Source organism: Anser brachyrhynchus (assembly GCF_964034855.1).
Source record: "Anser brachyrhynchus genome assembly, chromosome: 5".
In the NCBI taxonomy this organism is placed as follows: domain Eukaryota; kingdom Metazoa; phylum Chordata; class Aves; order Anseriformes; family Anatidae; genus Anser; species Anser brachyrhynchus.
In genome coordinates this window covers 14,002,008-14,028,420 of record NC_137699.1, presented here as the reverse complement: position 1 = coordinate 14,028,420, position 26,413 = coordinate 14,002,008, and the positions used below count along the sequence as shown (strand labels likewise).

General features: G+C 50.7%; 1 protein-coding gene across 2 annotated transcripts in view; it reads left to right on the top strand.

Annotated features, from left to right (window-relative positions):
* The window catches only part of LOC308196092 (uncharacterized protein), a 98,314-nt gene that overhangs the window by 18,110 nt on the left and 53,791 nt on the right, over positions 1-26,413 (top strand). Inside the window, exons 1-2 of one of the 2 annotated variants that reach the window (XR_013952063.1) lie at positions 16,020-17,663; positions 21,896-21,960. Coding sequence is in view for 1 of the 2 variants with exons in the window: in XM_080594617.1 (XP_080450743.1) it covers positions 17,615-17,663; positions 21,896-21,960 (114 nt within the window). In the remaining variant the exon portion in view is untranslated. Of the gene's footprint in view, positions 17,664-21,895; positions 21,961-26,413 lie in introns of those variants that run through there. The other variant, XM_080594617.1, reaches the window with a different exon arrangement.

The window sequence follows — 26,413 nt, the reverse complement described above, 5'->3', positions numbered from 1 at the left end:
CCAATCCCTTTTGCCTCTCCGGAGCCCTGTCCTCTCCTGCTTGGTCTCTGCTCTTGGTCCTGTCTACTTTCTGCATCCAGCCAACCCACACCATCCCTGCTTGGTCAGCACACGTGCCCCAATCCCTTCCCTGTGCTCCCCCACAAAAAAAAAAACATTTAAAAAAAAAAAAAAGCAATTCAAGAGCAGTCTGGGTTAAAGGGATTTTGTATCAGTGACTTACTGGGGCAGATGACCAACTTACTTGTTTTTTCTTGACTGTATTCACTTGCCTTGCTCCGTGTAACCTAATCCTGTTTTTTAACCATCTTCTATCTCCCCTCTGTTAGTCATTACTGATTTTCCTGACTACTTGGGTTTCTAAAACAAAATCGGACTGTTTATTTTAGAGCGCTCGCAAATGTTTTTTAAACCAGAGATAGTGGGGCTTGGACAAAAGGCACCCCTGGAAAAAGCAAGAATTGCATGCACCGTGCCATTCCCAAGGGCTGCGAGAGAAGCAGTCACCTGCTCGGTGCACGGGTGCAGCTGAGGTTCAGCGAGCACCCTGTCTCACCTGGAATCACCCGGGTATTTTACCAGCAATCTGCCTGGAAACCTTCTTGCCTCAGCACATGTCTCATTGCACATGAGCGCTGCTCCGTCTTTGATCCGATAGCTTGCCACGAGCTGATCCGGGGGCTCAAGCCCAAAGGTCAGCAACTTTTGCAGTGGTGTCATCGGTGGGGGCTGTGCACCAGCAGAAAGGGGTGCCAGGCAACAGGCCAGCCTGAACAGGGCCGCACTGTGTGTTGAGAAATAAAGAGGAGAAGCAGTAACACAGAGGAAGGCATTAATGTATTATTCACGTAATGGCCGTGCTTTCGTTCTTCTCCTAGATTTTCCCCTAGAAGTGAGGGTGGAGCCTCTGTGCCCACCTCTGCTAAACTTCAGGGAGTCTGCAGTCCGCAGAGGCAGCTGCAGGCAGAGCACACGCGTGGCCATTACGTGAAGCAAAGCAGCTCATGACCCGCCTGCTGGAGGCAGGCTGGGTAGCTGGGTCTTCCCGCTCAAATGACTCCAAATTTGCACCAGGGCCTCCACGAGGCTCATCGGCAGCAAACCAGACCTGGTGGGGCAGGGGGACGTCGAGGCGTGCTGCGTGCGCCGTCGCTAGCAGAGAGCCGTGCTCGTCCTGCACCACAGCCCAGCGAGCCACGCTCTCCGGGACGGCTCTGAGCGCACGCGGGGCTGGAGCACCCCAAGCAACACATGGTGCACCCAATAGTGCCTCGCTGCGGCGGTGATTAATCATTTAGGCCCTGATCCTGCAAACACGCATGAGTTTAATGTTACTACTATGAGTAATCCCCTTGATTTCAAATTAGATTAGTCACAGTCTTAACACTTGGCACGTGAATAAATGTTTGCAGGGTGAGAGCCCTATTTATGGCCCGATCTTGCAAATTATTACTGTCTAGCACAGTGCTTCTGTTCCTGAATAGTTTCACTGATGGAAAAAAAAAAAAGCCTCAAACACTCCCCTGGATTGTGAACGTTGCAGGGTTAGATCTGGTGCGTGGCAAGTGTGTGCACCCCTGCGCAGCGTGGGTCACGGGCAGAGGCATCTGAGCCTCGCGGGGTGGGTGCCCGCTGGAGGCTCTGACCCAAAGCTCTCGCGAGCCGACCGCCGTCGATGTTTTCTCCTTCCTCTACCCCCGGTTCTGAGATTCAGGTCTTCCATCTACAGTGTAAATGGATTTTTTCTTTCTGTTTATTTTTAAAGAAAGAAAAAAAGAGATTAAATCAATTTTGCTAAGTTAGGGTGAAGACAATAAGGAAAGCAATAAGCAGATTGCAAATTTAAATCACCAGTCTAATCAAATTCCTCTGGGCTGCGGTGTCCTTTCTGTGAAATCAACCTGCATTAAAGGGACTGTGCTGCTGTTTGTGAATGTACCATCTCTGCAAATTACCGCTGCTCCGTTGCATTGTGTTTGTATGAATGGGGGTGACATGTGCTTGCCCACAGGTCCACGTGAGAGAGGTGGGGTGAGGAAGGAAGGATATTTTTAAAATGAATCTAGAGGGAGAAAGTGGAAGCTGCGGCTTCAGAGAATGTGAACGGTATCCTAAAATAACCCCTGTCATCTGCCCACCCACCCACCCACCCACCCTCTGCCAAAATCAAGGTGCAGCTCTTTCATTTAAAATTAATTCTTGGCCCCGGAGGGTATCGATAGATCAATATCTTGTGCTTCTGATCTCTCGTGGGCCACCCTTCAATGGCTCATGCAAAGGCTAAAAACAGAAAGATGCAACACAAAAGATACCGCAGTCAGCTCAAGCAGGGGGGTTATTTTTAGATCAGAAAAGGGAAAGGAGGGGAGAGAGAGAGAGAAAGGAACGAGAGGGAGAGAGGCTGGTCTAGGGTTTGCAATCTAATTTGGTCTCTCTTTCCCCCCCCCTCCTCTTTCTTTCTCTTTCTCTCTTTTTTTTTTTTTTTTTTTTATTCCATCAATGGTATTTTCCATACAATCTGATTTCTCCCCGCTCTGCCGGGAGGGGGCTGTGGGGGGGGGCGGGGGGGGGCAGCACAGCAAAGCCGGGCTGAAGATTCTGGAGTTTTATGGCTCATTCCAGCTAGTGGCTTCTCTCTGCCAGTTGAATTAATTTGATACTATTTTTGAAAGTCAGTGTTTCTAAGGGAGACCTAATGACGCAATGACGTCAATGCAGGTCAATAGCACACACTGGAGGAACTGACTGTGCTACCGGGAGCCAAGGGCTGGGAGCCCGCTCCGGCACCCCAAGCTCCCGCACCCCGCACCCCAAACCGGGGGCTGGGGGGGGGGGGGGGGGGGGGGGGGGGGGGGGCGGGTCCCCCCCCCCCCAAAAAAAAAAAAAAAAAAAAAAAAAAGAGAGAGACGCAGTGCAGTGAAACCCCCCCAAAAACCCACGCAACTCGCGCTACCTGTCCCGGGCAGCGTGCGCGGGGAGGAGGCAGGGACACGCGTGTGCCCGCCCGGGCCGCTGGGCCATAAATAGCGGCGGGGGCGCGCGGGGGCAGCGCGGGGGCAGCGCGGGGGCTGCGCGATTCCGCCCCGCGCAGGCACCCGGGAGGTGCCGGGCTCGGCGGTGCGGGGGTGGTGCGTGGGCGGCGGGGGGGGGGGCTGCTGCTCCCGGCTCCAAGTCAGGCTCTGAACACGAACTGGCTCGCTTTTTTTTTTTTTTATGCCTTTTTTTTTTTTTGCCTCTCTTTTTTTTTTTTTTTGCCTCTTTTTTTTTTTGCCTTTTTTTTTCCTGCCTCTTTTTTTTTTCCTGCCTCTTTTTTTTTTCCTGCCTCTTTTTTTTTCCTGCCCCTTTTTTTTTTCTGCCTCTTTTTTTTCTGCCTCTTTTTTTTCCCTGCTTTTTTTTTTTTTTTGCCTCTCTCTTTTTTTTTTTTCTGCCTCTTTTTTTTTTTTTTTTTTTGCCTTTCTCCTGGAAGAGTGCAGACACACATTACGCGAAACCCACAGCCTTTTGCGAGATACACGGCTCGAAACGCTCTCGTTTATTTATACAGCCCCTCCACCCTCTGCTCTTCCCACCCGTCCCCAAATTCCCTAGAAATCCAGCTAAGGCGTGGGGAAGAAGGGAAAGCGTTTTTCTCGTGGGGGGGAATTATTTATTTTCGTTTTGTTTGGGGATTGTTTTGGTTTGTTGTTTTCTTTCTTTTTTTTTTTTCTTTGCATACAAAAATAAGTGAAGAAGATTTTGCAAGGTAGGTTTCTCTGTGTGTGTGTGTGCGTGCGTGTGTCTGTGTGTGCAGGTGTTTTGCTTTTTGCAAAGTTTCCTGATTTCAGCTGTTAGATGCTTTTACAAGAAAGTAGACTTCTCTGATTTGTTCTGCTGCCTGCCTTTTGAAAGACTGGACAACATTGCATTCCCTCTCCTTGCAAAGAGTTCTCTAGCCTGTCGTGTCGTGTGTCCTGTGTATTTGATGTTCCTGCAGGAGAGCATGCTAGTTTGCGAGCCCAAACTGCAGGCAGGGAGATGTGTATTTAAGACCCCCCGCCCCACTTTTTGCAGAGGCTGCAACTTTCACTTTGTCACATTTTGGGGTGGGGGGGCGAACGAAGGGGTTGACTCACTCGGGTAACAAGCTTGCAAATGGAATTTTAATTGCAAAAAGAGTCCAAGTCAGCAGCGTTAAAGCTTATGGGGGATGGAAGGGAGTTGACATTTCTTGCATAGAGAATTTGCTACCATTGGGAATATTCTGCAAGCCGGTAGTGTAGGGGTGCAGGCAAAATGATAACAAAGTAAATGATGAGACAAAATACTAATTAAAGTGATGCAAGAAAGTGAGAGGCTGTTACAAGCTCTAACCACCTGTAGAGGGAAATCTTTATACATAGTAATTTCTGATAGCTGATCTATAGAGAAACTAAAGCGAATTGCATGTTCCAAACTTTGCTGCTCTGCAATGTGCAACCCGGGATGCAAGCTGCTTGGTTAGTTCTCGGGGGCTTGCAAACTGCAGAGCCTGGTAGCTCGGGAGAAACTCGTGTTCAGCATCCACTGAGCCTGAGCCTCCACCTTGGCTGCAGCCATCTGTGGTGCATGTCCTGGTTTTCTTTAATGCTGCTGCACTCGACGTGGTTATCAACAGATGTCTCGCCTGTGAAGAGCAGGTTTGATTTATTGCTAATTTCAAGCGGGTTTCTTAATCTGGAAAAGTTGGATGGTCTTCACTGTCTGAGGGGAAGGCTTACCGAGTGGCCGTGAGGACTGACGGGAAGCCTTTTCCCATGGCAGAACCCTGCTCAACTTGTGCTTGACAAAAAGAATAATGACCGGTGCCTTGCGATGACCGGCACAGGGCTGCGATTAGCTCGCCACACCTTGCATGTGCCTCTTCTTCTGCAGAAGCTGAGGTGCTCCGTGGAGCTGTGGCCCTGACCCCGCAGCCAGGACACGGGATCGCTCCTTCTGCGTGGAGCATCCTGGCCTCAGAGGTCCTAACACCTCAGAGCTGCGAGGTGGCTCTGGAAGCCAAAGCCATGGGTACGTGGCAGATGACACAAAGTCAACAGGGAGGTGGTTTGGAGGCAGCATTTTCCCTTCTAGCTTGCCCCTGCTCCGTTTCCTCCCACTGTCACGAAGTGCAGGAGGGTCAGGAATGGGCCGGGGCCTGCAAAGCCTTCATATCCAACTCTCCCACCCTGAGTCCACCTCCCCTGCAGAAATATGGAGATCTTAAGTTAGTATGGCCTTGAATCACCTCTGCTGCCATCTGTTCACCCCTAGTCTGTCTTTTGCATGTCCAGCTGAGAAAAGGTGGCAAGCCTGTGGTTTATCGCTGTGAATATTGATGCGTACGTCATCGGGGTCATCTGATGAGTGAGAACTGCAGGAGGCGAGACACCATGAGGCAGGGCCGCTCTCTTCTTTCTCTGCAGAGCTTTACAACAGCTGGAGTCCAGCACACAGGAGTGACGTTTTGGGTCCAGCCTGCACCCTCATAATATATATTAGTCCTCTGATTCCTGGTTCAATGTCTACACTGCGTCCTGCCAAAAATATATATATGTATTATTTCCAGCCCTCATTTTCTGAGGTTCGTGCTTGATCTATTTCCTTTTCTCTGCCCCTCGATGCCACTCCCAAATCTTTGGTTGATCTTGATATCTGAGCGTTTTGAAGTGCCACCAGGTTTAAACACCTTCAGGAGCTCCTCATGTGCTGCTTCAAAGAAAATTCTGTGGCAGGATGACTCTTTCTAATGAGTTTTCATTAACTCTTTTCCCTTCCCTTTCTCTGGGAACTTCTAAGGTCCTACACATGGTCTTCTCAGTACAGACTCTCTTTAACCCAGATATTCTCACATCCACTTCACCTATGAGTCACTGCACTTTCTAGCCTACAATTATATTTGCATAGCTTGTGCAACAGAGGGAATTCTCCAGCTTGCACACAGCTCAGCTACCTTCCTGTGGTATTGCAGATGCGATGTCTTTTCATGTCAGGTGTAGAAGGATTCTCTGTGTTCAAAGAGCTAACTACTACTCCTTTTTCTGCCCTCTCCTTTGTCTCTACTTCCTTGTCCTCATGGTCCAGCAATGAACAGGACTACAATACCAAAGGATCTTTCCCTGAAAGTGTTTATCTAGGTTCAGATGCTTGTGTTGAAGGATATTCATAGAATCATAGAATATCCCAAGTTGAAAGGGACCCATAAGGATCATCAAGTCCAACTCCTGGCACCGCACAGGTCTAATTCCTGATTAAGGTTCCTCCTGCTTTGCACGTTCTCCTGCTGCTCTGATTTTCTCATGTCCAGCCATGTCCTGTGATGCCACTTATCTCAAGGATGTCACATAAACTAATTCTAAAATGAATTTTTTGTTCAAGATGGTGGCACTGTATGGCACCATGCAATATATTAAGCTTCAGATGGACAGCCTTTTAGATGAAAATCCTGCATTTCTTCCCATAGATTATCTCTGGATTGTCTAAGTAATAGTTGCACAGTACTAGAGATCTAGATACAACCTTCTTCATAATAAATGAACAGTTAAACTTGCAATTTCTTATTAGAAAAAAAAAAAAGAAACTTCAGAGAGCCAATCTTACCCTACCTTACATACTCTGTAGGAGTATGAAGGAAAACCCACTCTTCTATGCAACTATGTATGTAGTGGAGGGACTGGACAAAAAGTGAGTACTGGTGAAGGAGAACTGAATTTTGGTCTTTCATCAGCTATCTCATGGTATTTCATGACTTCAGTCATGAAATTGTGAAGCCTTCAATCCGGCTTCAATTTTGCTAAATATTGCACTTTACGACTGGATAAATGAAAGAACAAAGTTCCCACGCCCAGTTTCATTGCAGACCTCTGTGAAAGATGCTTTAAGTTTCATTGACACCCATGTGTTGTCTCACTGCCAGGTTTGTTCAGCTCTGCTTTCTCATTTGAAAAACTAGTATCAAGCCAAAGATGAGTAGCTCCACTCATCCACGTAGTCCATGGAGTATTTTCAATACTCCATGATGTTTATTCCCCCCAAAACAGCAGGATCACAATCAAGATTGTCTCACCCCACATATTTGTGTTATTGTAAATCATTCTTGCAAATTCTTGTTGTATAGAAGCTTCAGTTTCTTCCACTTTTCAAACTTAGGCACTGGCTTCCCAATGAATTCCACAATGAGATCAACCGTGAGGCCGTGCATCTTGCTCTTGCAGCTCATGACTTGCCACTCCATTTTATTCTGTCCAAGATTTCCTTCCTAACAACTTGTATCTGTCTCTGATCTTATCAAAATGATCTGCAAAGCTGGAATGCCTTTCTACAAATACCCTATTCAATGTATCCACAACCCTTCCAAAATGAAACAGTAGTTATGTATCCTTTAAATACAAAATCATGCTGGGACACAAGACATTTTCCTTTGTTCTTCATGGAAGTCTGTCTTTGTGCTCTTCCATTTGGATTGTAACCTCATGGGGTAGGTACTGTGTCTTGTTTGTTATTTAGTACAGTACCCACTACACTGAGGGTGATTAGATAAAAACGGCATAATCTATCATTATTTTTCCTTGTTTTTCTCCCCCTGAATAAGGATAAGTTTATTTTAATGCCCAAACCACTGTTTTCAGGTGTTGACTCCCAGCTAGAACCTCCCATGTGGTTATTTTTTTCATTCTGTGTTTGCACGGCATCCAACAGAATGAGCTTAATCTGTGATTGCCAGTATATAATAATAAGGCTCAGATTTGAAAGTTTAACTGGTGACATGTGTTGCTAACGTAAGGAGCAATTGACTGATACAATATTAAAGTTAAAAAAAAAATAAATTAATTAACACGTTACTAATTTTAGCTAAGTACTCACTGTCAGTCTTGAACAACAATTCAGGATAGCTTTTATATGCAAACCTTGGACTACCCAGAAAATCATTATATGGAATATAATTCAGATTTTGTATCTCTGTTCATATAGTCCTACAATAATTGTAATTACTGCAAAAGCAGCACCAAAATTATGATTTGTGAGGGATTTGCAGAAGTATGTGTTTCATCAGCTGGCTCTGCAGCAGGCATTTATAGCAATACCATAACAGCCTGCACTTCTCTGTCGTTCATCCATGGATCTCCAGATATTCCACTAATACTCAATAAGTTATGTATGATACTCACTTCCCCATCCAGTTCACATGATGAGTGGGTTTAAGTATTAATACACATCTCCTGATATTAAGGAAATGTAAGTGTAGCTACAGCTGCTACCCATCCCCTGCTTTGGTGTTTCCACTGATGACAGGACAAAATGGAGGAGACCGTTATGATTCCTCTGCATGTTTGGCCATCTGTTGGCTGGTGTGATCAGGTATATGCAATGCAATAGTGTTTCTGAAGACTGTCTTAAAGGACTGTACTCTTCAGAGTATTGAAGTGTCTTTCTTCCAGTTCATTTCATGGCATCTCCTGTCTTCTCCATGATAGCTGTCAGTCCAGTAGCTGTCACAACTTTCCCTAGGGGAGGCGAACCATTTCTTAACAGAAAAAACTTGCAGATGCTTCCACTCCCGTGCTCAGTCATGTTAATTACCTCCTTCCAATTCATGGTCAAATAACACTATGTATCAATGGCAGTGGTCATTTATATGGCCAAGTGAAAGGAAGTGAAGTGTTTTAAGTTTGTATAGAGAAGATTCAGCAACTGGGAAAATAAAAGCCATTGCTGTTTGGCCAGCTGGTCCTTCTGGGACTTCCAAAAGTTCTGTACACGCTGATGGTTTGCCAGTGACAGTCAGGGAACCAGTGGCTTAATTTGTAAACTGTGCATAGCAGAGACAGCTTGGATCCAAGCAGAAACAGCTTGGATCTTAGTGCCATTTATAGGGCTGAACTTGCTATTAGCATGTGATGTATAAATGTTAACTGGTGATAAAAATAGATGTTCAGACAAGAAGTCATATGTGATCTAGATCTTATGCTCCATTCATGTTTTAATTTTCCCTGATGGTTTTGGAATCCATTTTGCCAGATGTTTCTGCCTTGCTGAATGGGGATTTCTAGAAGTTTGGGCTCTAGCTAGGTAGGAATGCCAGAAAGGTAAGTAGAGAAGTGACTGACAAAATCACCAACCTGTCGTGGTTAGAATATCCACTGGAGTTTCTAGCTGAGTAGCAATTTTATGTTGTAATTTTTGATAGCCAGACTGAAATGCATTATGAGGAAGAACAAATCGGAGGCAACAAGGTAGGAAAGAGCAGTGTGTCTTGTTACAGGAGCATCAAAGGTCAGAATAAGAGCTCACAAGGCCGTGCCTCCATAACCCTAGGCATCTCACCTTGTCTTTCACCTCATCATCTATGAAATGCAGCTGAATGAATGTATTTTCTTTTTTCCACCCAAATGTCTTCTTCCTTGGGAGAACTTGATTTTTTTTTTATTTGACTGGATCCCCTGGCTTCATGTTCTATTATCTCAGTAAATAAATTCTTCCTAAATTACTTTAATATCACCCCACTCCATATCCCACTCTCTCCCACTGGCTATGATACTGGCTAGTTTTGAATTAAAGATTGACACAGGTTTTTGGCATTTCTTCATTACTGCCTTTTCTCTCTTTTTTTTTTTTTACCAGTACAAGATCCTGTATAATGCACCACAAACTGTTGTCTTATCCTTGTGTTCTTGTTTATAACTCTGTCTTTAAGGTGGTTGCCAGATACGTGTGCACATTGTGTTAAAGGTCATGGGTCTTATTCATGAAAAGTTCCATTTCAAAGGCTAATGAAAATCAAATCTTAGTATAAAGGCTCATCAAATTTGTGGCAGGAATCCTCAAAAGTTATGTTCCATGTATCTGAAGTATGATGTCTATTCACTGTATTTCTTCCATAGGTTCAACTTTTATTAAAAAGTGATATGATTTCCTTTTGATATCATCCTCAATATTGAGACCTTTGTACTCTTTTTCCACCAGCTTCATTATGCTAATGGTTTTCTTCTTTTTCATCCCCGCTACACAGAAACATGTCTCTAGGGTCTGATTTTGCTGCCATTGGAAGAAGATCCAGTTTCTATCCCTTTACATGTCATAGCCATTATATTTCTCTACAATGTAAACAGAAAAGCTAAAGATAACAGAGCAACCCAGCTATACTGGCATTTCAGTCAAAAACTGATCAAGGTGATTATTAACACAATCTGTGTGAGATGACATCAACATGCGAGTTGCCTGTTTTGTTGGTTTCCTGGTCTATGCATCTGGGTTCTCCAAAACAAATCCCATACCTTGAAGTCACAAGTCTTAATAAGTCCTTGATCTTCTGACACAGGTGAGATTTTCTTTACTAAAATACTGAACAGCTTCTCTTTACGATGTTGGAGGAAAAGCACTGTTTTCCTCCTGTGTGCTTCCTTGTATGTTCTGATCTCTGATTATTTGTAATATTGCTGTCTTCTTACTGATGACTTATTGATTATCTCAATGCTATAGATATCTTCAAGAACATCCTGGTTAGGTAAGTAGGTATCATCTTATCTTTGTTTTATAGGTGGATAAACCAAGCATAAAGTGATGGGCTCTTCACATGAAATTTGAGGAGAACCTCAAAAATATTAAAGGAAAAAGGCTTTCAATGAGAAAATTTAGATCAATATGCATTGCAGCAAATTTGTGATTAGAATAGGAATATTTAGATCAGAAGAGGAATATCTAGATCCTAATCCCCTTCAGATAGCAATCGCTCTTCTTCAGGTCCTATCACTAGCTTAGACCTTGCTACCTATAATAGGCAGTAGGTTGTGGAAGAGATGTCACTCTAATTTATTTTAATTTCAGTGTGATTACTCTTTCCTCTGGGTGCTATATTTTCCTGTAACCAAGGGTTAACTAGCATAAGTTACTGACTGCCCTGATGCAAGGTGAATTATGTTCAGAAGGCTGAGGGGTTTTGTGAGCTTCTGGTGTATCTCTGTGGCACTTCACTCTTCGTCTCTGGTCTTCTTCTGCTCTCTTTGCCTTTGGAAAATATCAAGTGTCATTCGGTTGCCTGAGTGGAGCCCAAGAATGAATTCCAACAGTTTGTGGGAATAAGTGTGGGTTAGGAGAATATTTTGTAACAATTACATTAATGAATCAATCCCTGGCTCATAGGTCATCAGAACTCCAAAGCTCTGAGGAAGTAACATTCTTGCTGTAGCAAGACATATTTAGGCTACTTTCCACTCATTTTGCAGTGCTGATCTTGGCTGATCCTTGTCTTGAAGACAGAATGCGAAAGCCACCTTCCAGTCCAGAATGAGAGATGGGGCCTTGAACTTGGTGGATCAAAACCAAACAAAAACCAAACAAGTGACAAATACCTCAAAAATACCTTTTACTTGCAAATGAAACTACTTTGTAATCGACAGATCATAGCTTTTTTGAGCACCAGTTTTGTGCCAGCTAATATTTTACTGCTAATAGTAACAGTAGTAGCTCCATGTGTGCCATTGTCTGTTAGGGCAGAGTATGGAAGGGAACTTTCCAGGGGGTGAGGACAGTCCAATACACAGAGCTGCCCCCTTTAGCACTTCCAGCAGCTCTAGGTGTAAGGCACCATACCTGCAGCTGGTGGGCACCCCACTGCTTTGTCTAGTATCTGTGGTATTACTTTTCAGTGGAGTACGCTGAATGAGGACCTTTCAGCGAGGACTTTTCAGTACAGGAGCCTTTGCTTTCATTAAGACTTCATTGGTAGGAAAGCTTAATTGTTTGGAAACAAGGAGATTGCTGATAACTAAAATATCAAGATAGAAGATAAATTTTCCTTTTAGTGCTTCTAATGATCAGGAGAAGTGGGAACTGCTGTTTGGTACACACTTGCCTGCCAAACATTCTTTCCAGTTTGGATGGCTTCCACTTATGTATTTTTTTGAAGCCAGAGATTCCCTGGGCACTGGACGTTGCTTCCACCTTGCCTTAAGCAGCAGACAGGCAAGACAGGAGACAGTCCTGCAGAGATGGAGATGGCACATTTGGGTGGAGAAGCAGAGGAGAGCAAAGGAAGAGGCAGGGCGTGTTTGTGAAATTGAGGCTGAAAGATGGTTCTACAGCTTCCAGAAAGACATTTCAAACCTTATGGTGGAAAGATTAGCTACTTCTTTCACTAAGATTGGAGAGTTTCGGGGGAAAAACAAATAAACAAACCACTGTGAGGGGCTGATCAGGAGGTGGGAAGCAGGGGGGAATCCCAGGCATCTGCCCATGGGAGAGGGCCTGAGGTCCAGGAGCGCATAGCTTGCTAGCGTGTCCGCACCAGACCTGCCACCGGGATCATCCCTTTTGGGTGGCTGTGGTGGCACCTTTTCTTTGCAATGGAGAAGAGCTAAAGCTGGACAGCTTTCCTCTGCTCATGTGCACAGAGGTGACCACTACGTAGAAATGCAAAGCTATGTGTCTATGTGAGGGAGGGCAGAGAGAAGAGGCCTGTGCCCTCCCTCCGCAGTAGGCCATGGACTGTCTCAAAACTCTGGGGTCTGAGTGCCAAAAGATAGCTTAGGTGCACGTGCCCTGTGCAGCCTAACATTTTTATTTGTCCAGGAAGAACTTCATTGCAGCTCCTCAGAGAAGGTATGTTCCACAGCTGGCTGTTTGTCTGGGGTCTTGAGGCGCTAAGGGCTGTCCTTGGCCTAAGGGCTTTCCCCGCTGGGCAGTGCTCCGCGTCTCTCTAGCTTCTGCGCCACTACTGCTGAGGAGGCCGCGTGGTGAAAACACGATTCCAGGCGGGATTTTCCTCCAGGTCTGAAGTGTAACATCTCTCCCGGTCTAGGGAAGTTGGTGGCTGGTGTGTGTGGAGACGGGTGCATGGGATTGCTCCAAACAGAGCGCGTGCAGTCGCTGAGGGCCTGGTGGTCCCCCTGAGCCTGGCACGGCGGCGGGGTGGCCTCCTCTCGGTGCGCGGTTCCCTGCCCGGCTGCGGCTCCGTCGCTGGCGTTGGCACTGCCTGGCTAAATGCGGGCGAGAGGGAGAAATAGCGTTACCTCATTGATTGCCGTTCATTGGCATTAGGAAATTCATTGTCTGCGAAAGAAGTTGGTAATAATTAAGCGAGTTAATAAATTGAGGAGTGCGCGTGTGCGGGTTAGACGGTAAATAACGTGCTGGCTTCTTGATCGCCCCGGCATTTTGCTTCTCCCTTCGTGCAAGGTGTGAAGTGGGCTGGTGGTGGAAGAGCGTGGCGGGGGGCTCTCGATCCTCACCTGGGGAAGGGACGTCCCCCCAGACCTCGGCTGCCCCTCGGGACTCGCTTCTGTGTCTGACTCGGTCCCCGGGGGCGGGGAGCTTGTTTGATGCTTTTAGTGCCATTTTCCAACAAATGAGAGATGCGTTTAAAAATAGCAACAGCCCTTTGCGCTTGCCTTTTTTTAGGCATTTTAAGAAGTAGCTGCGTCCCTTTGTCTGGGAGACGGGGAAGACGACCTGCTCTTAAAGGTCCTCATTAGCTCCTCCGGGACCGGGGAAGGGCTCCTGGCGGCCCCCCTCCCCTCCCCGGCTGCATGTGTTAATTGTCCCCTCTGCACACACTCGGTGGCAAGCGAGGTCGTTTCGGAGATGCGTTTTGCTTAATGGGAGCTGGGAAAGGTGTGGTGCATAAAGGAAATACCTCTCTTTGCCAGACAACCCCTGCGTTTGTCAGCAAGACAATTCTCTTTGTCTAAATGCTGCTGATGCCCGGTGCTGGGGCAGGGGGCTGGTGGGTGCGAGCGTGTGTCTGTGTGTGCCCCTGCTCAGGCTCAGGGTTAGCTATTTGCGTACAGGCTATAGCAGCATTATAATTTTTAATTGCAATTTCATTTGTTATTCTCTCCCATTCCCCCACCCCTCTCTCTGTATAATCTGGATCATTGCTCTCTGTAGCTGATTCCGTGGGAGACCAAGCAGAGTGCGTGGGTGCAGAATATAGAAAGCCAGAGCCATAGAATCTGTTATTTGCGTCATTCTAGGAGACGGGGCTGTTTGCCTGACAAATATACAGAATTAATCCTGGTTTTATCAATATCTGTCTTTTGCTACAGTAGCCAAATACAAGTGTAAGGTGGTAGGGGGGACTAGCTGCTGCTGCTGCAGCTGCTATTTTTCAGATTTTATTTTTTTTTGGGGGGGGGGATGCTAAAATATATTCAGCTCCCCCCATGCTGTCTGCCTTGCAAATATTCAAAATCTGAGATTTTTATCCAAATTGCTTTTTGCTAAAATTGCTAAACACCAGGAGGGTCTGGGGGGGGGGGGGGGGGGGGGGCAAGGGGGGGCTGGGGGGGGGGGGGTCAGATTTTCTTGCAAGGTCTGGCTATGCAGATTTCTCTGTCTGTGCTTCTGCATGGGATGTGTGTGGTTTTTGAGAAATACCTCCCCATCCCCAGCGCATATTTTTATTTTTCTCTCCCTCCCTTACAAACACACATATGCACACCCCCCAGGATTTTTGTGCAACTGTACAGAAAGCTGCACGACACAAAATATGGGGCTTGCTAATTAACTCTTTTCCTCGAATTGAAGTGCCTTTCTGCAAGCACAAAGCTCCAAGCACAGACATCTTTTATGATGAACTAGAGCCTCTGAAGAGGAGAATCTGAACGTGACGTCAATAGCTGATAACTGACGCAGCCTTGCAAAGGAGTCTCAGGCTGGCTCCTTGCAGCCTGCAAGCCCTAATGATTCTATTTTTTCCCCAGTCCCCCCTCGTAGTGAATTACTAGAACGCAAACACACACACACACCCTTTTTTCGTATATATATTTATAGATCCTTTATTCTCCAAACAAAGGATTTTTTTTAAGGGGGGAAAGGCACGGGGCGGGGAGGAGAGAATTAAAAAAAAAAAAAAAGAAAAAACAACCTTCTTTGTGCAGGGTGCAATTCACTATATGAAACCATCTCAGTGTCTCTCGGCAAAGCAAGCATCCCTGCCTGAAATCCACATTTGTGCATGCTGGCAAACTGGTGCATGGTGGTTGTTGTGTTTTTTCCAAAGCCCACTTTATAAAGACAGTGCAAGAAGACAGACACAGTAATGCTTGCAAGGCAACAGGCAGAGAAGCAGAGGCAGACTCAACACAACTGTGGATTAGGGGTTTGTGCAGTAGGACAGCATGGAAGGCGGTCAGTTTGGGCTTTTGGTTTGTGTTGTGTTTTTTTTTTTTTTCTAATTCTCTGCAATGATGCACCTAAAGCAACTGGGGATGGTGGTGCAGAAAGAAGCTGGGGTAGGGGGATTCGTGGTTGGGGGTGATTGTGTGCAGGGGGGCAGACTTAATGCACATTTAATGTTTTGGACGTAGCGTTCCAGCGAAATGCCTTTGTGTGTGGATTTTTTTCCCCAGTACCTGCTAAAAATAGCATCAGGGTTTTGATCGCGTTCCAGAAATAGACAGAGGGTTGCACTTGTATAAAAAGCGAGCGCGGGTGGAAGAAAACCTGGACATCACCGCAGTATTTTTTTCCAACTCCTGTCTGGAAATTAATTGTTGGATTCCCCCCGTCCCCTTCCTCGCCCCCCCCCCCCCCCACCCACTCCCCCTCCCTCCCTCCCCTAGCCGAGGAGTTCCCGTTCGGGTAAGTAGTGATCTTTCCTGTGCATGGTGCAGAGAGTGGCTGTGAGTCTCGTCTTTCTCTAGTGCATGCTTGGATTCATTTGTTTTCCTTCCTCCCCACTTCTCCTCTAAAGCGAGAGGGCTGCGTGCTCGTCTCCACCGTGAATTTGGTGCATGCACGGAGCCCGGAGACAGGGAATTCTTGCAGAAAGGGGGAATCACCCTGCCGGTAAATCTCTGAATCAATAGCGAGCTGCAGCTCTCCCTCTCTCTCCGTCGGCGCTAGAGAGCCCCTCTCCCTCCCGTCCCCCCCCCCCCCCCCCGCTTCGCTCTGCCGGGGGGGGCGCGGGGCCGGGCGCTGCCCGCGGGGCCGCCGCCGGGCGCTGTCCGCGCCCCGGTGCTGAACCCGGTGCCGAACCCGGAGCCGCCGCCGTCGGGGGTCGGGGGCCGGGGCCGTCGGGGGGGCCCCGGGGGCTCCGCCGCCGCCGCCGCCGAGGTTTCCCCTCCTGCGCCGCCGCCGCCCGCCCGCCCTTCCCGCCCGTGCGTTTGAAAGAGCCCGTACCTGATGATGGTGCTCGGCAGAATAGGAGGCTATAGGTTGCTTTGTTTGGACTCACCCCTTCTCCTCCCACCTCGTTTGTTCCCCCCCCCCCCCGCCTCGGAGCGCTCGCACCTTCTTTAGGGGCCGTGTGTGTGTGTGTGTGTGTGTGTGTGTGTGTGTGTGCGCGGTGGGCTTGCCAGCGCCTGTCCTCCGCGTCCTTGCTCGCATCCCCCCCCCCAACGAGGCGGGGGGGACCCTGTAGGGTTACCTCGGCGCCGCCGAGCCCCGCCGCTGCCGGGCGCCGTTTGGGAGCCCCGGGCCGGCCCCGCACGCAGCTCCCCGCAGCCCGGCAGCGCAGCCCCAGCCCTGGCCGGGGAGGGAAATCCGGCGGGCAGCCGCTAGCCGAGGAAGCGGCTCGCCGCCGCGCACGGTTAGCCCTCGCCCTGCGGTAGAAGGAAGCGTAGAAAATGGTGCACCTACCACACAAAGCCCGGCACCGCTCGCGGATCCTGCAGACAATGGCACGGTGCAGACATGAGCGGCGGCACGGCTCGGCTCGGCACGGCTCGGCACGCTTAGCGGGGGGCAGAGCGCGTCCTGGCCGAGCTGGCATGCGGCGGCTCTAATCTGGGCGCACAAAAGACACCGTTTCTCGCAATTAATCACACCCAAGCGGCTGAATGCACAACACGGCACTCCACCCACGGATGCCCCTAATGCACGACCGTCCCTTCCCCGAGCTTGCGTGGTCGTATTTACAAGCGGCCCCGGCCCCTAGTTTGTTTGTTTGTTTGTTTGTTTGGAAGGAGCGAGCCGCTTCCAACACGTGGAGCCAATCCTCGCCGCTCCTAATAGATCTCTGGAAAACAGTCATTAGAAACAAGAAATGCCCTCCTTCCTCGCCCCCTCCCTCGCCTTCCCAGCCCTCCCCTCCTAGATCGCTGCCTCTCTCGGCACAATGCATAAGATTACCCTTAACTGGATCCTATTAAATAATTCAATGGTGGCGGTGTAATTTTGGTTGGAAACTGCACGGATTTCCAAGTCGTGACTGTAAAAGTGAGTAATGTGCTCTGGCTGCGTCATGGCTCCAGTCACAGATGGTTCCAAACTGAGGAGAAATCGTGACTTCGCCTTGAGACGTCCCCTCTCCGTGAAAAGACCATCCAATCGCACGGCGTCGGGGGGCAGCCGGACCCCTCGCAGCTCGCTTTCCTCTTTGCTCTCCCGTCCGTGTGTGTGTGTGTGTGTGTGCGCGGCGGTGTGCCCGCTCCCTGTCCGTGTGTGTGTGCGTGCGTGCGCGCGTGTGTGGATAAAATCCTCAACAAGTTGCAGAAGGGGAAGGGAGAGGAGGGGTTAATCTTGGGGAATCTTCTGCACCTAGTGAGATCGTGACCCTCCCACACAGTACAGTAACTTATATACATACCTGGAGGAAGGGACGCTTTGCTTTGGGGCTTTTTTTTTAAAAAAAGAAAAGAAAACAAAACAAAACAAAAAACACAAACCACCCTCGGCGATGCTCGCACCCCGCGGGACCGCCGGAGCGGCCAGGGACGCACGGGCAGGTAAGTGCCGGGGCTTTTGCAACTTGTGCCGCCTGCTCTGCCCCGGCCGCGCTCCGCCGCCGCTCGGCACCGGGACGGCACCGGGACGGCACCGGGGGCTCGGGCTCCGTGCCCGAGCCCGGGGGGGGTCCGGGCGAGCCACGGGAGCCGCGGCGGTGCGGGTGCGGGTGCGGGCAGCGCTGCCTCGCGTGGGCTCCCTCCTCCTCCTCCTCCTCCTCCTCCTCGTCTCCCCCTTCCCCGTCTCCCACCGAGCGGAGCGGAGCCGAGCGGAGCGCGGCGGCGGCGGGATGCGGCGGCGAACTCCCAACTTCGCGAGTTGCGGCCGAGGTGCGAGCCCCCCCTCCCCGTCCCCGTCCCGACCCGTCCCCCGCGGGGTCCCTTCCCCTCCCGAGCCCTGCGTGAGCCCCCCGGGACGCGGCGGGTGCGCCTTTCTGCCGCCGCCTGCGGGCACCGGCGGGCTGTCGGGGGGAGAGCTCCGGAGTTTCGGTGCCAGGTCCCGGAAACTTTTAGGAGGCGGCCGGCCCTGCCGGTGGCGGTGCCTGGGTCGCTCGCGACCTCGGCCGGTGTGATGGAGCTAAGGACAAGGCGGGGAGGCGGCGGTCCCGCGTCCCCCGCTGCCCCCCGGAGGGTCGCCCCTCGGGGCCGACCGGGGCGCGGGTGGGGACGGGGGGACGGGGGGGGGTGACAGCATCACGCGTGTGCCCGGTGGCCGCCGCGGGTCCCCCGTGTCCCCGGCTGCCCGCCGGGAGGTGGCGGGCGGCCCGGGGCGCCCCCGCCGGGGCGAGAGGCGGCTCCGCAGCCGGGGCCCCCCGACGGCGGGGCCGCCCGTGCCGAGCTCGGCGCCCCGGCGGCTGCGGCTCCCGGAGCGGGGCCGGGGGCTCGGGGGTCGGGGGGGCTCGGAGAGGTCGGGGCTGGCTGTCGGCTGTCGGACGTGCTCTTGTCGCGGATTCGGTGAATAATTAGGCATGGAAATGTTTCTTTTTTTTATTATTATTATTCCCCCCCCCCCCCCCTTTCTCCCTCTCCCCCTCCCATCCCTCCTCCCGCCCGCCTCTCCCCCTTTCGGGGAAAGAAAAAAAAAAAAAAAAAGGCAAAAAAAAAAAAAAAAAAAGCAGAAATAGGCAATGTGAGGCGCCGCCTGATTGGTGGGTGACGATTTTAGCCCGCACCAATGAGCTGCCCGCCTGCTCTCTATTTATTTAGCGCTCAGGGGGGAGAGTTTTCTCTTTACGCAGCGCCCGTGCCCAGCGCCGGAGCCTCCGCGCGGAGCGGGGCCGCGGACACGCCGCGATTCGCCACGCTCCCGCGGCCCCGGCCCCGGCCCCGCCGGGGGGCGACGGGACCTCCTCTTCCTCCTCCTCCTCCTCCTCCTCCTCCTGCCGCCGCCGCCTCGCCGCGGCGGGGTCCGGGCTCGGGGAGCGGGACCCGGTGGGGATGGGGGGTGGGGACCCGGCGTGGCGGGGATGGCGGAGCCGATCGCCCGTGGGTCCCGTGGATGTGGTGGCGGCAGCCGGCCGGATGGATGTAGGAAGCCGCGGGAGACTTTGTCCTTCGCGAATCTTTTTGCGGTCTGGGCTTGCTGTACATAACTACCTACCCGGGAAGCCCTTACCCCAAAAAGCATTCGCGGAGGGCGCATTCGCCGAAGGAGCAGCAGCTGCGATCGCCGAGCCTTGGACTTATCTAGACTCTGTGGGCTTCTATTATTAATTCCTGGCACCTCTCCCTCTCCCCCATCCAGCCCCCCCTCCCCCCCCAAACCCTCCATGCTGTGAGTGTATATATGTGTGTGTGTATATATATATATATATATATATGCAGAGAGAGAAATAAACACCCTTTCCCCCTTTCCTACTCTGCTTGGTCCCCCGGACGTCCAAATATTCACCGTAGCCTACTAGCCTAACTTTTTAATCGACTTTTGCCTAACGGAGCAGATCACACGTTTATTCGGATAACTGTATGGTTGTTTTTATTTCATTAATGGAAAAATAAAAATAGAAAAAAAACTTCCTAAAAGTTCTCCGCCCCTCACCTCTCTCCCCCTCCCCTCCTTCCAGAGCATATCTGTATTTTAAAAATATGGGCGTCCTAGTTGATCGAGATTAATTCATAAAAAAAAAAAAAATCTTCGGAGCGATTCATTAAATGCCCTGTAATCGGGAGCCTCGGCTTATTTCGAGGTGGGGAGGGTGGGATTTACTGGGATCACCCCATAAATAATAGGGAGGGAGGAGGAGGGGGAGGCGCACGAATCCGCCGCGGTTTGGGGGAGACCCCAGTTAGCAGGAGATGCACCATGGAAGCGTTTGCCAAAGGCGCCTCCCTCCCCCCTGCCCACTTCCAACCTGATTTTAAGCAACTTGCAGTCCGGCGATCTCTCCGATCACTCTTTCCCTAAAAGCTAGTGGCCCCGAAAAGGGTAAAAAAGGCAGAATCCGGGGGAAAACCCAGCCGAGGCGATGCTTTTGGACGAGGTGATTGCAAGCGAGCAGAGCAGCATCAGCACCAGCTCTCTGGTTCTGAAACTGCCTTGTGCATGCACACAGCACTGAGAGCATCTCAGGCAGGAGTTGGGGAAGCTGCAGTTTCCCTCTCTTTGCAGTAATTGCCGGTCCGGATTCCGTGGGCTAGAAACAAACAGCAAAAAGACCCCCCCCCCCCCCCCCGCTGGCCACCCCCCAAAAGAACAAGCGATTAAAAGCGGATCTGTCCGTGCAGATCAGCCTCGTGAAAGAGGCAAGATCCGAGCAGCAAGTTGGGAGCAGAGTGGCCGCTCGACGCGGCACAGGGGCCTGTGGTTCCAGCGTCTGTAAAGTGAGCAGGGGGCGGGGGGGCGAGCTCACGTCGGAACCGGCAGAAGGTAGCGGGGTTCTCCTCGCCGCTCCCCCGTCGCCGGCACGGAGGGAGAGCCGGCTGAGAAAGGGCTGATCTTGCATTTCAGGGAAGCCTGCATTGGAGAGATCGGGCGAGGACCACAGCCGGGGCTAGGAGTTAATATTTCTCAAGAGATAAAAGAGATTTTGAAGACCTGCCTGCACTTTAGAAAAGAGTAAAAGGCCGGCTAAGGGATAAACGGGGAAAGAAGGCGAAGAAAAAGCACCTCGTCGCTCCCCTCCCTCCCTTCCTTCTTGTTCAGGACACGTAGCTCGAGCACTAGCTGGCTGGATGAAAACAGGGGTGGAAGGGTCACAATATCTTTCAAGTAGACTTGCATTTTCATAATTATTTATCCTCTCCTATTTAGAAAAAAAAAAGTGTTTGTCCTTTCCAGTCGCCAGCAAACCTCTTTACAGGGGTTTTATTCATGTGAGCATATTTTAAAGGGAGAGACAAGGTACTAGAGGGGAACTTGGAAAAAAAAAAAAAGGCGAAGTGGTATGAGGGCTCAGCCAAGCTAAGGCTGAAAACGCATCCTCTCTCCTTGCTGCCTCCCGTCCCTCGAGGGCTGAGACCAGGGGTGATGTGGGGGGGCGAGGGGGACAGCTCGGGAGCGAGTGGAAACCCGAGGCACGGCGGTTCAGACGCACGTCTCTTTACCTTGCCAGCCAACTGTTGCTGCCATGCTGAGGGCTGCTGCTGCTGCGGCGGCTGCTCCTCTCTGCTCGGGGGCTTCCCCCGAGCCTGGCTCTCCCCCCCCCCCCCGCCGCTCCCCCTTCCCCGGCCCCTCGCCCCCCACCCGCCCTGCTCTCACCCCAAAGGTTTCCCTCCGCAGCGGCGAGCTTTCCCCTCGCCCCTCTCTCCTGGGCTCCGCAGCACCCGTCCCCACGACGAGGCGACCCCCCCCAGCCCTCGCTGCCGCCCCCTCCGGCCCGGGGGGGCTTTCCCCCGCCGCCCCCCTCGGGGCCGCCCCTGCGGGGGAGCCGCCGCGGCCTCCTCCTGCCGCCGGGCCCTCGCCTGGCCCCGACGGGGCGCAGCCGGGGCCGGGCGGCGCCGGGCAGCGCCGGGCTCGCCTCCCCCGACGTGCCCGGCGGCGTTCCCCGGGCCGGGGCCGGGACCGGGCCGCCCTGCCCTCGGCTGCTGGCCCGGGGCAGCCGTCGTGCCGCCGCCTCGCGTGTCCCCCGCGGTGGCAGGGACCCGGCGGGGCACGGTGTCCCCCCCGGGCCCCCCGCCAGCTTCAGACCCGGGCGGGGCGGGCAGGCGGCGGTCCCCCCGGGGGCTGCCCCGGCGCTGCGGGCGCGGTGTGTCGGGGCGCGGCCGCTAACCCGCTCCCTCTCCGCCTTTCCCCGCAGGTGCGGCCGGGCCGTCGAGGCCGAGGAATCCCCGGGAGCAGCGGGAGCAGCGGGGCCGTGGCCAGGTGAGAGCAGCGCCGCAGCGGGGTCACCCCCCGGGGGAAACGGGGTCCCCCTCGGGGCGAGCGGCGTCCCCTCGGGGAACCGGGGCTCCCCCCCGGGAGGCTCGGGGCCGCTCTCCAGGCCGCCGCGCTCCCCTTTGACCCCGGCGGCGGCTCCCGGCCTGGCGCAGCGCTAGGCCGTGGCTGCCCGGGGCTCCCGGCCCCTTCCCCCGGCTTTGTGCCGGGGAAGCCCCAGGGAGAACAAAAAACGACAGCGCTTGGGCTTCCCCAAAACGCCCCGGTGCCGAGCTCGGGAGCGCCTGCCGTCGAGAGAAGGCGGGGAGGAGGGAAGTTAGGAGGCCTCGGGCGGAATCGCCTCCTTCACATCACCTCTCCTCCTCCGTCCCTCGGCTCTCTCCCACCTCCCGGTTACACGTGTCGTCCAGCCTTTGCCGTGCCGGTAGTTCTAGCCTTGTACTTCTGTTGTTGATTTTTTTTTTTTTTAAAACCCATGATCTTCAAGACAGCTACTACAGTTTTCTAGCTGCCACTGGAGTCGCGAGGTAGAAGGATGAGAGGCAAATTAATTAACAGCACGTGCTTTAAAAGTAGAGAGCCCGCCTCCCAGCAGAACAAGGGCACGGACTGCCATTTTCAGGGACCCTTGGTGACGGTCCCCCTGCTCTCGTTTCCAAAGCTGGCAGTTTCAGAGAAAGACGAAATATACTCCTGTTATAAAATTAAAGGTTTGCAGATAAGAGGCTCTTATATAGTTAGTTTACATTTACATTATTTTGAATTTAAAATTTAATAATGTGAGTAACTAAGCTACGTAGGAAAGCTTTCTGCAAGAAGTCCATTTCTGTTGTTTCACTCTGGCATCTCATTTCTAGAAGGCCATTATCTGCTCACGAGTTCCTCTGCACAATCTGCAGCAAAACAACAAAAATGTCTTCCTTCGAAAGCTGCCATTATGAGCAGATGGCTTCAGAGGTTAGGGGCTCGCTCTCCACGTGGCGTAGGTCATACACTTCTTTAGGCGCCACGAAGCTTAGCAGCGCTTTGCTGGCCTCAGCTAGTTTACCCCCCAAACAGGCAAACCCTGCTTGTTTAAAGACAGGAAGGAAAAGCAGATCCTCGTAGCCAAAGACGGAAAAGGCCTGCTAGATCCTCGAGCACATAACACCTCCTAGACCAGCATTTAATCTCCCCCCAAAGAGGACGTATCAAATATTAAACTAGTACTACTCTTGAGGTTTTTTAAAAGGTCAAGGCATACATTGCTAGGAGCGTGGGGTCAGTGCATGTTAATTTACGTCTGTTACTGCACTTAATACAATTATATAAAGGCTAAGGGCCTATGAATAGAATTGCTGCTTAAGGCCTCTGAGCCTCCTGTATTCCTGTCAGTTAAGGGCTGAGAAATACCTCCAACCATCTGTAAAAAATTGCTTTGTGAATACGGGCCTCATGAAATAATGATTAACACTGTTACCCTCCCCTCCTTCTTCCCTCCCTCCCCCTAATTTTTATTAGTATTCAGATCTTTTGCAGATCATCTGCACATCAATTCTCATTCCTTCTCTTTTAAATCTTTTGCCACAAATACATTTGGATATCGTGTCTGCATTAACTGTGGTATGCTGCCATCTCACTTCTGGCTATAGAGACCACTCTAATAAGGGACACACGTAAATTCACTTTTATATTTATTATTATATTTTCAGGCAAATTTTGTGGCGGTGGTTGTTTGCATAGTTCTCAATTACTAGCTTCTCAGCAAGAGTTTGTAGTTGTTTTTAAATATGCTTTTCAAGGGGCTTTTACTAGGAATTAAAGCAAATATTTTTTTTTCTATACTACTAGGTACACTCAAGGGTCAGCACGGCAGGTTAATTTTGGTGCTGCTTCTTTTTTTTTTTTTCCCCTTTCTCAAAATGACAAAAAGTTAGTAGTTCTCTCTTTTTTTTTTTTTTTTTCCTCTGATGTATATTCTGTGAGGGACTTAGGGAGTGGTAAGTAGGGTTTGTTAGCTCTCTGGCAGCGTTCGCACAAATCTTTTGCTAAAATATTTCCATTATTATTATAATCTGTTTAGCATGACCACTGGAACTGCTCTGATAACTAGTAATACAGTTAACAGTTCTTGCAGCATGCTTAGCTGCCACTGCATTTATCTACAGTAGGGAGCGTAAGAGTGAAAACCCTGATGAAGCCTAATTAGCAGTAGAAGTGGTAGGAAACTTCAGCAGATTTATGCTACAGCAGACACGATAAGCAGTCTGGGGGAAAATAGAGGGTGTAGGATGACGAAACTTCAGAGAGGAGCAGCGAAACTTAGAGAAAGCCTGAAGTGAGGCTTACGCGCTTTCACTTCAATGTCCTGTTGCAAATATAATCGATTCTCAGGAAAGAGATACACTTGGACCTGACACAGGATCCACGGGCGCTGTTTGGAACGGAGGGAGGATTTTGCAGCTCGTTTAAATACGGATGATTTTCCGTGTAAGTGACCCAAGATCGTTCAGAACAGAGCAGAGGCACGGGGCTGGCTTCACACGTCTGCTTGCACACGTGCACACAAAATATGTATGTATGTATATGTCAAGTGGATTTTTTTCTCGTATTTTATTTTAATTCCAGATAGTCAGGTTTCCTAATTTGCAGAGGAGAGTTACAAAACTTGTCCCTGTGAAACTCAGAGTTTCCACTTAAAAATACGACACGCCACTCTTGTTTTATAGCATATTTGATGCTATTGTTAGGCCGGGTTTGGAAGGACAATAGAAGATGCTTTTACTAATTATTGTGTTTGCATATGGAGAAGTGCGTCACGGTAGCAGCATGACGTGAGTCTCACTTGTGAGGTAGGTCTGCTCCCCGGGGACCCTCCCTGGGGTTGGTACACACTGCGCGCCCTGCACGGCCGCTGTACGGCCTCCGGCGCGGCTCAGGTGGCTCCTTGCCGCCGGTGTTCCTGTCCCCGTGCAGGTAGCCACGGGCCGAGCTGTCAGCACGGTGACGAGGACGTTCATCTCCGGTACAGATGGCACCCGTGCTGGTCACCGGGACGCAGCGTGAACCTCCTCAGGAGAGGAGTGACGATTGCCTTGAGTCCAGGCAGAGGCGAAGCGTGACCCCCATGCTTGTGTAGTGCCGTCGTGGTTTTGTTGCTCTTAACGTCTGGGCACCGCGTCCCCCATCCCCAAAGCTTCTCCTCTGAATTTGACAAATCCCTCTCTCCCTCCAGTACTCCCTGCTGTGCCATCGCAGCAGCCCTGACCCCAGGAGGTGGCCTAGCTCTCTTCCCCAGGCGTCGGCTTTGCTGGCCGCAGGAGGCTCTGAAAGGGTTATAGTCCACTTCTCCCCGCGGCTGGAAGCGGCTGCTCCGGTTGGGCATGGAGTTTTTTAAAAGGGAATAGGGCTCAGAGTAACCCGAGTTTCTTGGCTGAAAATATAGCAAACAGTTTACTAAGAATAAAGTCGGGGTGTGTCCAGGAAAACATGTTCCGTCATCCCCTATTTTCAGTGAGCTGTAAGCAGGCGCTATGGGATAATAACATGCTAAATAACGTGAGCTATCGTGGGCTTCTGCCCGAGTGGACGAGGTTCCGCCGCCTGGGAAACCTGAACATTTTCAGGTTGTGAACAAGCCTTACTGAAAAAGAGAGTTTTTTGGGGGAAAAAAAAAATCTTTGGAGGATTTGATTGTTTTAAATGATGCATTTTCAAAGTGAGTGCATGGTTGGAGGAAAAAAGGGAAAGCAGTGGGAAACTGCCATGGAGAAATTACATCTAGTTTTTAAAGGATGTGATTCTTCCATTTTTCCTCCTCGAATTATCTGCCCTCACGTGAACAGTTCCACCAGATCGGTGTGGGAGGCAGAAAGCACTACTGAATCAGGGCCCACCACACTCTTGAGCTTAGAGCTTTACTGAAGCAAATAAGGATATTTTCCAAAAGAGGAATTGGGACGAATGCTGAAAAAAAAAAAAATGTGTGCTGTTGTGCAGCTCATCACGTTAGAGTCCAGACTGAAGGAACGTAAGTCAGTGCCCACACTGGTGTCCACCCTCAGTGAACGTAAAAGACGGGAAAGGGAGCAGTGGTCTAGAAGAGAGCGCATTTGATCTTGCACCGAGTGAGTGGCGCAGAGTGTCTGCTCAGGAAAAAATGTCAGCATCTCCCGTGAGAGGAGTGAAGACGAAAAAGTTAATTAGGAGAAGGGTTGGGGAGAAGTGGCCAGCAGCCATGACACTACCGGTTATTTAGCCTCAACATACAGAATATATAGCCAGCAGTATTAATTTAACGTAAACACCGAGCACTGCAAGCATCCAAAGAACGACACAAAGGCCAACGCAGAAATGTGTTGATGCCCTTGCCTTTCTCTGTCTGGAAAGCCTGGCTGGGTGACTTGTTAAAATTCTGCATGTCTGGCGTAGCTGCCCACGCCCTTAGTGGCAAGCTGGTGCC